This window comes from Haliotis asinina, chromosome 1 (genome assembly GCF_037392515.1).
Source record: "Haliotis asinina isolate JCU_RB_2024 chromosome 1, JCU_Hal_asi_v2, whole genome shotgun sequence".
NCBI lineage: Eukaryota > Metazoa > Mollusca > Gastropoda > Lepetellida > Haliotidae > Haliotis > Haliotis asinina.
The window spans coordinates 64,816,308-64,831,157 of NC_090280.1; the positions used below are offsets into that span (position 1 = coordinate 64,816,308).

General features: G+C 40.8%; 1 protein-coding gene across 1 annotated transcript in view; it reads left to right on the top strand.

Annotated features, from left to right (window-relative positions):
- The first annotated feature begins 5,894 nt into the window (after nucleotides 1-5,894).
- Nucleotides 5,895-14,850, top strand: part of LOC137296026 (uncharacterized) — a 70,854-nt gene continuing 61,898 nt past the window's right edge. Inside the window, exon 1 of the mRNA XM_067827667.1 lies at nucleotides 5,895-9,633. Within this exon, the coding sequence (XP_067683768.1) occupies nucleotides 6,381-9,633 (3,253 nt within the window). The 5' untranslated portion in view covers nucleotides 5,895-6,380. The remainder of the gene's footprint in view (nucleotides 9,634-14,850) is intronic.

Sequence of the window (14,850 nt, forward strand, 5' to 3'; positions counted from 1 at the left end):
TTGGCAGACTGTCTGTTTACAATTGTAATCACTTCTATATACAACCATCTGCATAGCGAGGACAACACAGGGGTTGCATGTGACTTGGCTCGATGAGATACACAACCATCGCCTCAACATTGCACTGATTAAGGACATTTTGCTATTATCAAAATGCGACAGTATACAATTTTGTACACCTTACAACAATCTGTAGCAAATACGAACAAAGAAGGAGTTCTTTCTGAACATATATGTAAATTGTCCTGTAATTATTTCAAAATGACAATACAAGTGTAGTACAATTTCTAACACCTCACAAAAATGCGCCGATGTTTATATTATATTTTAGCATATTTATATCTGGATTTTGTATTTGATTTTATGATTTGATAAATCTCAGGTAATTCATCCACTGAGAGACGAAAAGCGTTGATTCCTCTTTCAACCTTTGAGTATATCATCAGCACTGGATATATTTCAGTGAACCAGACTGGAGATGCGTTTTTCTCTGATGTTGGCTGTTCTGATTTTCAAGGTGCTATTTAGTGTGTCTGGTCTTACTGGACCGTTTCATGATATCAGTTGTTACTGACTTCGTAAGGTTCACTTCAGTCTCATCAGTGCTGTGGGTTATTTTCAGATTTTAGGGAAAGGTGGCCCTTGATCATGAACAATACAGTTTCATTGCAACGTGCATTATAACACCCGCATGTATATCCCAGTAAAAGCAGTGGTGCACATTCAAGTTGGTTGTTTGGGAGGTGGGCAAATGGCAGCTAGGGAGGGATATGTCTAGTTCCGGGTTCTCCCATACAATGATCTTCTGTTATATAATTTCTGACGTCTCCATATGACTGTATGAGTAAACTATGACACAAATGATTAATATTAATTGTACTTCTTTATGTCAGGAAACTAGCTCCGGGTTCACTTCGTGAAAGATCTTCAGTATTTCAGATGTCTCTATATGACTGTATGCGCAACAATGACACAAATGACGTATTACCTATTATATATTGTACATCTTTATGCGGTAGGTCAGGTCGTATAATCTATGAGTAAGGTTGAGAAATATGATTTACGGTCATAATTAGTTGAAATGTTGTTGAACCTTTCATAAGATGATTAATTATAATGACCTCTGCTGTACCCTTAGCGCAGCTAAAAGTATAGAAGTAAGTGGTTGGATTGGTAGGAGCAGCCAGCTATTGCCCCACGAGGGAACAACCAGGTGTCTGGTGCACACTTGGCGCTTAGAAGCTTAGAGACAGGTAGTGTGTTTGATGACTCACTCAACAAGTAGAGTGGAGATGAAGAGAGGTTTATAGCAATACATAGCATGGCTTTTCTATAGCAACTGATAACACCAGCACCCCTCTCTATCACTGGATCGGTTCTCATTAAGCTTCAGAGATGCCTCGATGACGTCAGTGTGCCAGAGGTAATATCGGTACCTTATGGCTAATCTTGGTTAAAAGCTCAGAACGTGTGTTGAATGTCGGACAGTCGACATCGGAGTTGAGTAAATTATGGACACAAGTTTAAAGGAAGAGAGGTGGTGGGGTAGTCTAGTGGTTAAATCGTCCACTGACACTGTTTTGATTCCCCACATCGATACAATGTGTAGATCCCATATATAAAGCTGCACAAAACACAATTCACCAACTCACTCTGGTAAATTAATGTCTGTCACAACGCTGCTCCATTCTGGTTATGTTTTGTGCCCCGTGTTCACCAGACACAGTAACAAGGATGAGAACATGTAGTGTCGATACGTATATCAAGAGGAGATCTATAGTGTCGATACAGATCCATAGGGGAGATCTGTAGTGTCGATACAGATCTATAAGGGAGATCTGTCGTGTCCATACTGATCCATAGGGGAGATCTATTGTGTTGATACAGATCCATAGGGGAGATCTGTCGTGTCGATGCATATCCACAGGAGAGAGCTGTCGTGTCGATCCATATCCATAGGGAAGATCTGTAGTGTCGATACATATCCATAGAGGAGATCTGTAGTGTCTACAGATCCATAGGGGAGATCTGTAGTGTCGATTCATATCTCTAGAGTAGATCTGTAGTGTCGATACATATCCATGGAGATCTGTAGTGTCGATACATATCCATTGGGGAGATCTGTAGTGTCGATACACACACACACACACACACACACACACACATATATATATATATATATATAGAGAGAGAGAGTAAGAGAGAGAGGGGGGAGATCTGTAGTGTCGATACAGATCCATAGGGGAGATCTATTGTGTTGATACAGATCCATAGGGGAGATCTGTCGTGTCGATGCATATCCACAGGAGAGAGCTGTCGTGTCGATCCATATCCATAGGGGAGATCTGTAGTGTCGATACATATCCACAGAGGAGATCTGTAGTGTCGATACAGATCCATAGGGGAGATCTGTAGTGTCGATTCATATCTCTAGAGTAGATCTGTAGTGTCGATACATATCCATGGAAATCTGTAGTGTCGATACATATCCATTGGGGAGATCTGTAGTGTCGATACATATATATATATATATATATATATATATATATATATATATATATATATATATATATAGAGAGAGAGAGAGAGAGAGAGAGAGAGAGGAGATCTGTAGTGTCGATACACATCCTTGGAAGAGATCTATAGAAGGGTCTTAGAAGTCTAGTGTCGTGTTATGAAGGTTTTCGCTGTGTAAGGATTAAAAGACGTCGATTACCTGACGGAAATTTCTACATGAGATCCAAATACGCACCTTAATGATCTAAAAGCCTAAATGATCTAAGTAAGAGTCTTAGAAATTTAGATAGGAGGGTTAAATACCAAGATGAGTGGCTTAGATATCCAGATTTGTAGCTTTAGATATATAGATTAGAGGCTGAGATATCTCAAAAAGTGGCTTTTTTATCTGGACGAGTGGGTCAAATGTTCAGATGAATGGTTATCTAGAGGAGAGGCTGATATATGTTGACAAATGGTTTGGATATCAAGATGAATATCTTACATATCTACATGTAGATGAGAGTCTTAGATATTTAGATAAGTGTCTTAGATATCTAGAAAAATGGTCAAGATACCTAAGAGCCAGCAGTAAACGGTTTGTACTTATGTTGTCATGATATTATGTCACTGTCTTAGATCAGGGAAAGATTGAATGAGTGAGTGAATAAATAAATCAGTTATTGCAAGATGTCTGTAGGTGTTCTGCAGTGTCAGTCCAAATCACCGCTATCTGTTGTTTTCGAGTTCATGATACCGAACGGGAGAATATTTTGACAGTCGTCATGGTGATCTACGTTCGTATTTGAATACTAGTAGACAGCAAAATGCACTGTGCAATGTTGTAAGTCTTCCATTCCATATTCACCCCAAGAGTTTACAGGATTGTCAGTCTCTGTTGCCATACTGTCACCTCAAATACAAATATCACGTCAACGTTCTTCTTGCATTATTTTCTCATGTTCCGGAAGACTAATTAGTCCAGGTACGCTTGAACGTACGCACACATAAATGCCCAACCACAAGAGTGAGTACGATTTTACGCCGCGTTTAGTATATCCCAGCAATATCACGGCGAGGGACACCAGAAATGGCCTTCCCACATAGTGCCCATGTGAGGGATCGAACCCAGGTCTTATGCGTGACGGGCGGTCGCTTTAACCAGTAGGCTACTCCACCCCACGACCACAGGCGAACCAGACGGTTGGTTACTTGGGCGCTGTCGTGACTATACCTCTGTGTTCGTTTTGCGAAGACATGGACAGCATGCAAGATCATCATTAAGGTGTAAAGTTAAACCAGCTTATTCATGCACACGTTCTCCAACGTGTCATTGCGAATTCATTTGTTCCAAATAAGTGATATCTGCAGGGGCACAATCAAGCACACTCAATGTCTCCCGAATTTACAAGTTGACAGGGTTAAACACCGCCATGCGCATACACCAGCAATCGCCATGCTTAAACAATCGCTACTTAGAAAGTACCATACGTCCTAAACAGACCGTATTTGACATGTTGACGTATAAAATACCTCTTTACTTAGTTTATGGGATTTACTATTTACTGTCTATACTAAACTATGTTGTGAAACATACATGCGCAGGTAGAAGCCGTTGTTTACCGTCAAGGACTATGTACCCAGGAGATGTTTTTCATATGACCTTCCCTCCACGATCCATTTTTGTAGTCATACACTCCGAACCAGTATCGGTTTCATGGACTACGTACATCAACCGCAGAGCTCGACAAAATACCTGTATAATGAAAACACTGGTGTCAAATGCCATCGTTTTCCACAGCTGGTATTGGGACGTCGAACCAATTAGTGCTCTCCCCACGCCGTCACAACGGTAATTGCAGTTTGCGCAGACTTATTGTTTTCTGCTGTGCTTGCGTCGGCCTGTGATAAGTGGTTGTGATGTGCATATGATCTTAAGCGCGTCTGGCACTGCTTCTTCGAGGGCATTGAAGCTAAAGTTGTGCAGCGTGTTGCGTGGTGTCACGACCGAAACAGTTTCTGGGCATACTCATTAAAACTAATATTAGTAATATATTCCGAACACTAAGTGTTGGTGCATGAAAAAAATGCAAGAAAGAATCATTTGCTAGTGTGAAATCGTTATTCTCATACTGTGGGGCGATTTGGTTAGATAATAGACTGGTACGAGTGTGGAAGTCTACTCAAACAATATGAAGTAGAGACTCTTTTAAACATGGACAACTTTTTAGCCACTGGGAAAACATTGCTGTAGGTTGGAGAGAGGATATAGTCAGAAATATAACATGTAAACTGATATGTTCATCCTTGCAAGAACCATCATCATCTGAAACAGTGATGCAAAGGATGGATTGATAATTTAACATGCATTGTTCTTGATAGATCTACAGGTCTCCCCGAACAAGACTTTTTAGAAGTTGATACGGGATCCTTACACTTTGTTCTTACAGTTATCTGTAGCTAATGAAGCACGTTTCAAATGTGAAACTCTAATCAAGATTGAGAGTAGTCACATGATTAATCCTTCATGTGCTCAAACATTCTAAACATCAATTAATAAATGAGCATCTCTTGAACTCATATCGTCCGGATCATTATAACGTGAACTACTACTGCCTAGTTTGCAGATTTTATTGAAGTATCAGTTACAGTTATGTTCTGTTTCAAGGTAGCAATCGCCATGACAAGGAATCTCCTGTATGATATGACTTATGAACCAGACACATAATTACGTGGAAAGCCATATATGTGGGCAGCATCGAAGTAACTATGGTGTAATGATTCGTATTTTCTTGCTGCATATCCCTACTCCACAATGGGTATTCAAAGCATGTTCTCTACAAGTGTCTGCAGGCATAGTTAAACATCCGGAAATAATTATATGAAGAAATGGTTATTACGTTTTCAAGAGAAATGTTAAACACACACAACAGACGGCTAGTTTTTGCATTTTGTAACAGATGATATTTGAAGAATGGGCTGGTAACAGAACAGGTACAGCATGGAAGTGTTGTTTAACAGACCAGCAGCCCGTGGCATCTAGTTTCATACTCAATTTACAATGCAGCTAATGTCATTTCTCTGCGTTTAATGTTAACCCATTCCAAATCACTCAACAACCTCAAATCAGCATTGTAAAAACGCAAATAAAGAAATAAATGTGTTTGGTAATTTCTACGCTGTGGAGAGGTGATGTTATCGGCAGAGCAAGGAATACTCTTCACGTGTGTGCGTGGAGGGACTTGCGAACTGCCGAGCCTGGCCTTTCATTCCGCCACTGTAGCCCAGCACTTGGATAGCGAGTACCTCCCAATCTCTGGAGCTTCATATCCGTACACTTACCACAGAGGCAGCATAGTCAAGTCAGAGGTGTACGTTACAATCCCAGCTAGATGCATGTGGGTAGGCGGCAGGCGCGCATTGCTGCCGTGTCGAACACTGTGAAGGATATTTTCCTGTAGGAATATTCATTGCACTTTTTTTCATTGATGGATATTAATTAGTGAAGGACTTTGTGGAAGGATTTCCGATTTCCACGTGTGCAAGTTATTATGATGATGATGATGATGATGGATCAGGTACGTGCTATTTTTGGTGGTTGATTGGGTTGGTGTATTGGCAGTGGCTGGCTCTGCTGCCGTGAGATTCAGAAAAGTTGTCAGTGAACAGACGGATGCGCTTTGGTAGGATGGAATGCCTTAAAATCGCCACCTTCTTTCCACATAGAGGCTTGTGTAAACCTAATTACCATTCATATCATGGATACGCCGAGCATTAAGGGAGAGTGTGCACCCAATAGAAAGGTGAGAAAGAGAGAGAAAAATTCTTGTATAATCTGTGCATGAATACTTTCCAAAAGGTGAGACTGTGGAATTTATGGCATAATGGATTCAAACGTAACAGGTGAGAGTGAACAAGTGGATGGAGAGATGGTTAGAGGCACAGAAGATACCGCTGAAAAGAAAGGAAAACGACTCTCTCGGAAAAAGAGTAAAAATCGGGGTCGGAAAAAACGTTCACATTCCAAAGTTACCTCTGACGGGGCAGCTGAACCCGTGGAGGCCGACGTCATGAAAGAAATTTCGTCGGGTACTTTAGCTCGTCAGCATTCCATAAACTCGCGTGAACAGAAGACACGTTCTTTGAGCGGGTCAAGGAAGCGATTGTCAGGGTGGTTTAAAAGGAAAAGCAGGTCTGAGAGCCGTGGAAGGAGGAGTAAATCTGAGACTGAGCTGTCAAAAGTTGACCAGAATACCGGGACGAAGAGACACGAGAGTGCGGAGGACATTAAACGAGGGTCCAGAAGCTGTGACAATAGAAGCAGTACATATGAAGTGTATGACATTACCAAACAACCCAGGGACAGATTACGGAGGATGACCGTGAGGGATGCAGAGAAGGAGAGGCGACGGAGGTTAGTGGCATCCGGATATGCGTTGTCCAGTCTGAACAAACAGATTGAAACTGAGGTAGTGGGTGAGGAAAGAACGAGAACTGCATCTCTGCCAGACATTACTTCTGTAGATTCGCATGGAGATAAAACTAATGAACACAAGCCTGATGAAAGTAAAGATGCTGTTGACAGCGCTAGTGCCTTAGTAAGGGGAAGCGTTACTTTGCCGAGAGAAAAGAAAAGCAGGTCAGGCAAAAAACGAAAAGGTTTGAAGTCAGGACGTGTGAGCATAGAGGCTGACAGTGATGATAATATTATCAGTGATAATGCGCCTCAGATATCGCCCAGGTCGCAGGATGATGGGCAGAATAAAAATGATAAGACTGCACAATCAGAGAGAGAATCACCACAGACTCAAATTGAGGTGATGGTACATGATATAGCTAATCTGTTAGAAAAAGACACGTCTACGACGCAGACGAATATTGTTGAGGTGAAGCCTCCTGCGGACCTTCAACATGCTACTATTAAGAAGGCGACATCTAACGTACAAGCCAAAGAGGCTGAGGATATTTCTAGTAATCCAAAGGACGCGAAGAACGACAAAGAACTTAATGCTGGTGAAGGTGAGAGCATTGTCGCCCCTATGGAAGGTATATACCACAGAAATAAGAAAATCACTCCCACTGTTGCTGTGTCTAGTGTACCCCCATCTAAAGCTATCTCCCGGTGGCAAAATGCTATTATGGATGTACAGAGGAAACGGAGGAAAAAATCATTGTCACTCTTTTTAGAACTCAGTCGTTCACCAAATCCCCATTCGTCTATGTCGATGAGTGGAGGACGGGATTTATCCCCAAGTCGACTACTACTAGAAAAAGCAAGGAGTCCATCTCCGAGATCTAAACTTGACAGTATAGCTAAGGTACACGAATTGCACAAATCATTGTCTCCAACTCGGAAGCCTGAGGAGACATCAACTGAGATGAGCCCAGTTGTTGAAATTCGTGAAGAGAACGAAGATAAAACGAAAAATACTAAGATTACTTTGGGAGTGCCTCATCTGATTGATAGATCCCTAAGTGATGGGGAGGGGTTGACTGTGCTTGAAAAACCCGTCAAATTGACACAGAAGTGTCATCGCAGTCCTTCAGCTGTCAGCGAACCATCTCAGGAGACAACAGGGCATGAGCATGCTTACACGAATGGAGAGAGAAACGGAGTTCCTGTAATGGGGACCAGCGTCCAGAGGAAATACAAAAGAACATTTTCTCCGAAAAGACAAGAGCCAGTACTTGATAAAGACAAGGCAACAACCGACCAAACCACTGATGTCGATAAGTGTAAACAGCAGGAGAAAAAACAAATGCAACCTAAGGAGGACAAAGATGATGAAGAAATACAGTCTGCAAAGAAGGAGGCGACGAAATCGCCCGAGACAAGTGATGACATTGAGAATAACACTGAGATTGCCGACATGAACAAAACCCTGGACAACAGAGGACGTGAATCTCAGAAGAGGCGCCGTAAATCCGGGAGATCATTTAGAAGGAAGAAGGAAGTCGATGAAGAGGCCATCGAAACAAAAATGGAGGCACAAGTTGTTAAAGATGAAGAAAAGTCTCCTGTTCGAGTGATGTATGACAAGTGTACACAAACATCCGAAATTGATCTGTCTGACAAATCTAAACTCTTTGGAAAGAGTAAAAAGAATAACAAGAAAGAGAAAAAGGAGAAGGAAAAGGAGAAGAAAAAGTTGAAAGAGATATCATTACTTGTACAAGATGCTAACAAGGAAGAAGAAAAGAAACTGAGCAGGGTGGAAGAGCCAGAAAATAACCGAACTGTTGATAACGAAAAGGAAATGGACAATGGAAGTGAAAAGCAAGATTCTAATAAAAATTCACCCGACAATGAAACTTCTCCTGAAATTACAGAGAAGGATGAGAATGAGAAGAATACAACTGAAGCTGATTCAATGCCCAAACCAAAGAAATTGTCTTTTACTACGTTAATTTTTCTGAAACAGCGAATCGCCAGCAGAAGGAAGAAGAAGGCACTGGAAGAGAAAAAGAATATTTCAGATCAGGATCCTGTTAAGGACATGTTTCTTATTGAGAATGAGATAAATCTCAGCAAACTGGCCGACATCAAAGAGACTGACATACTTGATGATGAAATTATTGAACCTGATGTTTCGATTGATCTTCCCAGGAAACAAATCAGGTTTGAACCTGTAGCGTCTGATGAACCCATTCAAAGTGAAGAACCTCTTCCTCCCCTTGCAAGAAATAGAACAAAGAGGTTAAGTAGTAGAAGAGAGAGTACAATGAGAGAAAGGAGAAGAAAGTGTATACAATGTTGTAAGAAAGCCACTGCTTTCCTCTTTTCACACATTGGACTGTGCTCTCTTGTCGTTGCCTATACTATCATGGGGGGCTTCATATTTAAGGCAATTGAAGGACCTTTCGAGAATAAGGTTAAAACGAAAATCAGAGAAACAAGGATTAAGATGGTTGACAAAATGCTGCAGCATGCAACAGAACTAAGCTTGTCTGAGATTGGACATGAAAACTTTACTGCACTTGTGGATCAACAGTTAAAGGAATTTCAAAAGACAGTGTTTAAAGAAACAAAAGACCATGGGTGGGATGGGAAGGACCAGAGTGACGCAGACGTCCCCGAAATGCAATGGTCATTTGCTAGTTCCTTACTCTACGCCATTACAGTGATGACCACAATCGGTGAGTTTATTATTTATTCATCAAATGTTGTCTACCTCAGTTAGACGATATTATGATAATACTACACTCATGCGCATTTAGGGGAAAACATTATCCCATATATTTGCGATGACCTACATTTTTATGTTATGCAAATCTGTGGCTGACGTTGTATGTGTTCAAGCAGCATTATTATTATAAATTATTTCATAGAAGGGCCAAAGTAAAATGATTTCGTAAAGACAAATTCAACACACTAAACAGGGGCCACTGTTCAAGCATTATCTGTCACAGTTTGACGTCAGCTGCCCTAATGGCTCCATATATTTATATTACAAACATAATAGGAGGAAACTAGCTACATGTCTGTGAAATAGCTGTTCATTTCTATTTATATATTAATCCTAACAGTAATCAAACAAACCTTTAAAGGTGTTTACTTGTAGCTATACTCACCCTGTAATCCAACAATAGAAATATGTCCCAGGTCACAAACAAAACTTAACATTTTGTTTCAGCTTTTGCAACAAAATTGCAAACATTATTGTAACAGGGCATTGTTCTCTCATATACAGTATAGATCAGTCTAAAATTGCGTTGCAAATAACGAGTCTCTAATACCTCTGCACTCCAAAATGTCAATGGTATTATTACTAGACAGTGCAATTGCACACACACGATAACTCGTGCACATTTAACGGGCTACGCACCATTCCATATCCACTCAGTGTAAATCATTACAATGATGTAAACATATGGAGAAAGTGGCAATAGCAGCTGTATCAAGTACAGCACCGTGTATCAAGTAAAGCACCGTGTATCAAGTAAAGCCTTATGACGTCACAAGACACCATGTTCTGTATGATAATGTCCAATGTGGGGTGCACATGTTGAGGATCTCCTAAATGCAGTGTAACTACATCTTTTATCTTTCTGTGAATATATTATTTATCTGAGTGTTTTGAATAGCAGGAAAATAAAGGTTAAAAAGAATAGTGTTACCGTTTAAACTGTTATGTTATCTTGCACTGTGGTTATCCTCATAACCTGTGTGAAAACGATTCTATGTTCAGAATAGACTGATAACTGATATTGAATCTTACGCATTAAAAAACAGAAACCCACAGAACCGTATCTGTATGAATAAGACAACTATTTAAATGTTCTGGTATATATCTGGTGTATCCGTTCCAGGAATGACACGTCCAAAGTTCTAAGTAGTTCCGGTTGTAGCAGGATTTAATATCTTTTGTCAAAGGATGATAGATGTCGATAAGGTGTAGTCCTACAACCTTCATATTTAAGCTTCAGTGTAGTATGGGCGTTGTAACCGCATGGTATTGAAACCTACATTTTCTACACCAGAAGAAACAACCAGAGTGGGAGTATGGAGTTTGTGAGCGTAGGTGAAGCAGGGGAGCGCATGACAGACATACTGTAAGGCCTGGAGAAACGGCATCGTCTTTCTCCTCAACCTAATCCACATGTTCACGTGTGTTCTAGACAGGGCTATCCGTCATATTCGCTTCCTGTACATAACGATTAGTGGTCAAATCGTGTACCATTAGCAAGGCTTGTTGTTTCACAGCAGGGGGGGGGGGGATCTTCTGACCACATTCCATTTGTAGGTGGCAATAACTGTGTTGGAGGGAACTGCATTTACATAAACAAGAACAGTAAAGGGCCACTTTAGTCGAGGCCCAGTTGCAGATGATGAGCGTTGTGAACGGAACGCTACAACCACTAATCATATACGGCAGATAATTACATTGCTTTGTAGATTACCATATGTAATGTGCAGGTGTGGTGTGTTATATTTCAATTTTCATTCATTCAATTTTCATTCGCTCATAGCACAAAACCGTACGTTTGCATTTGCTATATACGTTGTAAAAGCTTTAACGTAAGAAAAAGAAGGATGTATTTATGAATCACACTCACTCTTCGATGATACGAGGTATTTAAGGCGGACACTGGTCAAAAATACTTTCGTCTGGTTCGTCCTCTTTACACTAAAACTCAGTATATCATTTCTTCTGGGTCGGAGTCAGGACATCTCAAGGTTAATATTCCCTAGCTTCTGTGATATTGGGTATTGTTACATATGTATGGTCTACATATCAAGTGACGGTAATCCAATCAACCATTAACCAATGAGTATTGAGATGAAGTATCTAGTTTTGTTTTCATAGTATCTATCATGAAACCGCCATATAGCTGGAATATTGCCATATGCAGCGTACACATATGGACAGCGGCGTAAAACCAAACTCACTCCCACTATCATGAAGTGACGCAGTATCTGATTTCCACTAACCTCTTCTTTCAGGGCGGTGGGGTAGCCTAGTGGTTAAAGCGTTCGCTCGTCACGCCGAAGACCCGGGTTCGATTCCCCACATGGGTACAATGTATGAAGCCCATTTTCTGGTGTTCCCAGCCATGATATTGCTGGAATATTGCTAAAAGCGGCGTAAAACTAAACTCACTCACTCACCCACCTCTTTCAACTGTATGTATATTTCATTATTTAACACGATAAGGAAGTTCACGAAACGTTCTGACGTCTTCACACACTAAAGAATTGTCTGCTGTGTGAAGTAGCTCATCACGTGTAAACGTTCAAACTGGGTTTCATGTTTTATTGGATCTCTACGTTTCGTTATCCATTATGAACTTTACCAAATCTCAGTGAGAGACCTATTCGCCGCACCAAGCCAGACAATACACTTGAATCCGATCCTGGCAGATGGAAGACACGATAAGTGCAATATCACTACTCAAACAGGAGTAAACGAAACGATTAACACTTCGTCATATAAACACATTTGACGGTAGCCCAAACGACCGTTGCATCTCTAAACAGCACATCAAATCTTCAGAGAAGACCAAACGGAGGTAAACACATATATCCGATTAACCCCCAGTCTACAATGGAACCGGTGTAGGTAAACCATTAAGAGATTTTCATATGAAGGGCATGTATTTAAAAGTGCACAAACCACATGATTTCAATGCATTGCCCTCTTCTTTTCTCAGAAAAAAGTAAACATGCGGCAAGCTGTTTGGAACAAAAGTTTCACCTACTGGTAGTTATCCTAGCATGGCCTCTTCTGTGTTGCCGTCTGGAGGGCTAAGAATAGTTGGAGAATATTGAAGTAACGAGATACTATGGTTTATAGGGCTGTGGGTAAAGTGTTCAATTTCTAATGAGATCAAGGGTCGAAGCCTATGACCTACCCAAGGCATGTTTGCCTCTGATGCAGATAATTATGTTTAGCTTGTTTTTCTTTGCTCATGGTCGACAAGATGGCGTTGTGCTTGACGTTGTAATGGTGCTGGTATAGTTGTAGTTTCTTAAGGCGGGAACCGATAGATGATACAGCAGGTACGATAAACATTTCCTGTGCGTGGGAGATGCAGCTTGTTACGTTGATGATGCAGCAGGAGGGGATGGCACACTGTGACTTGGGGAAATATTTAAGCCGTATGCTTTGAACGCGAACACACTTTTTACTCGTCTGTATAGGGTACTCAAACCTGATACCGACGTATTTATATCACATGCCACGTTTTATGTAGGCCATTGACCGATATCAAAAGTAGTGTTTATGAGTGAGTAAATTTATATGAGAATTGAAGGGGTTGTTTGGTTGCTTAAAGAGGCGGGACGGACGAACGCTTTAGCCCCTAGGCTACCCTACCGCCCACTTCAAATATGAGGATCTGGAACTATTACTGTCATAGGGAGCGTGACTTAACATAGGTTGATAAGCTCCTCATCCACATGGGCACCTTGTCATGGACTGTCCAGATCTAGAGGTCATTCTAGCCAATAATCTTTATTCAGATCCATACGTCTAACAATTATGAGGGTCTTGCTGGCTCTATATTTGAATATATCACGAGACACACACAAAAGATGACATTAGAGAAGAAAATATTAGCACCCTTGTCATTTAACCAGTTGCTCACCACTATAATCCATATATGGTAGCCCACCACCATACTCCATATATACTGTATATAATTTACGAAAATAAGTGGTAAAATGTTATGTAGTTTAAATATATCCCTTCAGGCTAAGACTCATTATCACTGTTCCTATTTGTGGTTGACGTTCAACTACAACCAAAGGGTGTGCTACATTATTGGGGTTACGACAGTCGTAACGCTTACATCTGAAATGAGTCATTGAACTAACCCACCATCGAACTATACGGACCATGTGACACGATCGTATATATCACTACGCAGAACCTCAATCCGTTTCGTCCTCCGTTCATGCAGCAGCCACCCTTCTCGTCGTTTGAGTGTAGGGCCATGAAGTACAGAATAATCAACTATGACATGTATAGCTGTAGATGCTACGGTATTCAGTTACCAAGACGCTCATCCCGAGTGAAGATGATGCCAGAGGATATCCAAAGAGGTAACAAGGTCGCACATCAACGAACCATTTTTCCGATATGAAATCTGGATGATATTAGCATCTGCCTAATGTGGTTTGACGTGCACGTTAAACGCTGCACATGTCCTCGTTTTGGGAACAAGAGAAGTACGCCTGGAATGACACTAATGACGTCGTATAACACTCGTACTGGCGGTTGGGTCTCAGGGTCGGGTGGCGACGTGCTAATGAAAGAGCCGAGTTTGATTCTTGTCATATATATGTTAAAGGAAATAATGCGAAAAAAGAACTAACTTACTGATAACATGGTACATTCACAGATATGTTGCTTTTTAGCCAAATCTAAATCTTCACGGAGAACTCTTACTGGGTCTTTGGCGTTACAAGAGAACGCTTTAATCACTGATCTACCACACTGTGCAATACTAAGACTGACTACGCTCTGGCATTCGTGTTTAATAGTGGCATCAAAGGAAAATGTTTACTTCGGAACTATCTCACAAACGTCAGTTTGAAGAAGTACTGTTTAATGTTCAAAACAATATAAGCTATGACTGTCATGTTGTCCCCGTCTTGTGATTAATAATTTTTTTATTAAACATGTTGGGGATCCTTTCAAACTTAGCATATTTTTTCATATTTTTTTGCATCTGTTAATGAGAAGGTGACCGAATCGCAGATAGTCTTTTGAAAAACAAAACACCTTTTCCGCCCCGCCTTCAGCTTTGTTACACAGTTACTCAGGTTTCTAAGATCAGTTTTCATTTTCACTGTTATAGTATTCTTTCAAAGTGCGATGCATTCGATTAATAAATATTAGTGTTGTAAAT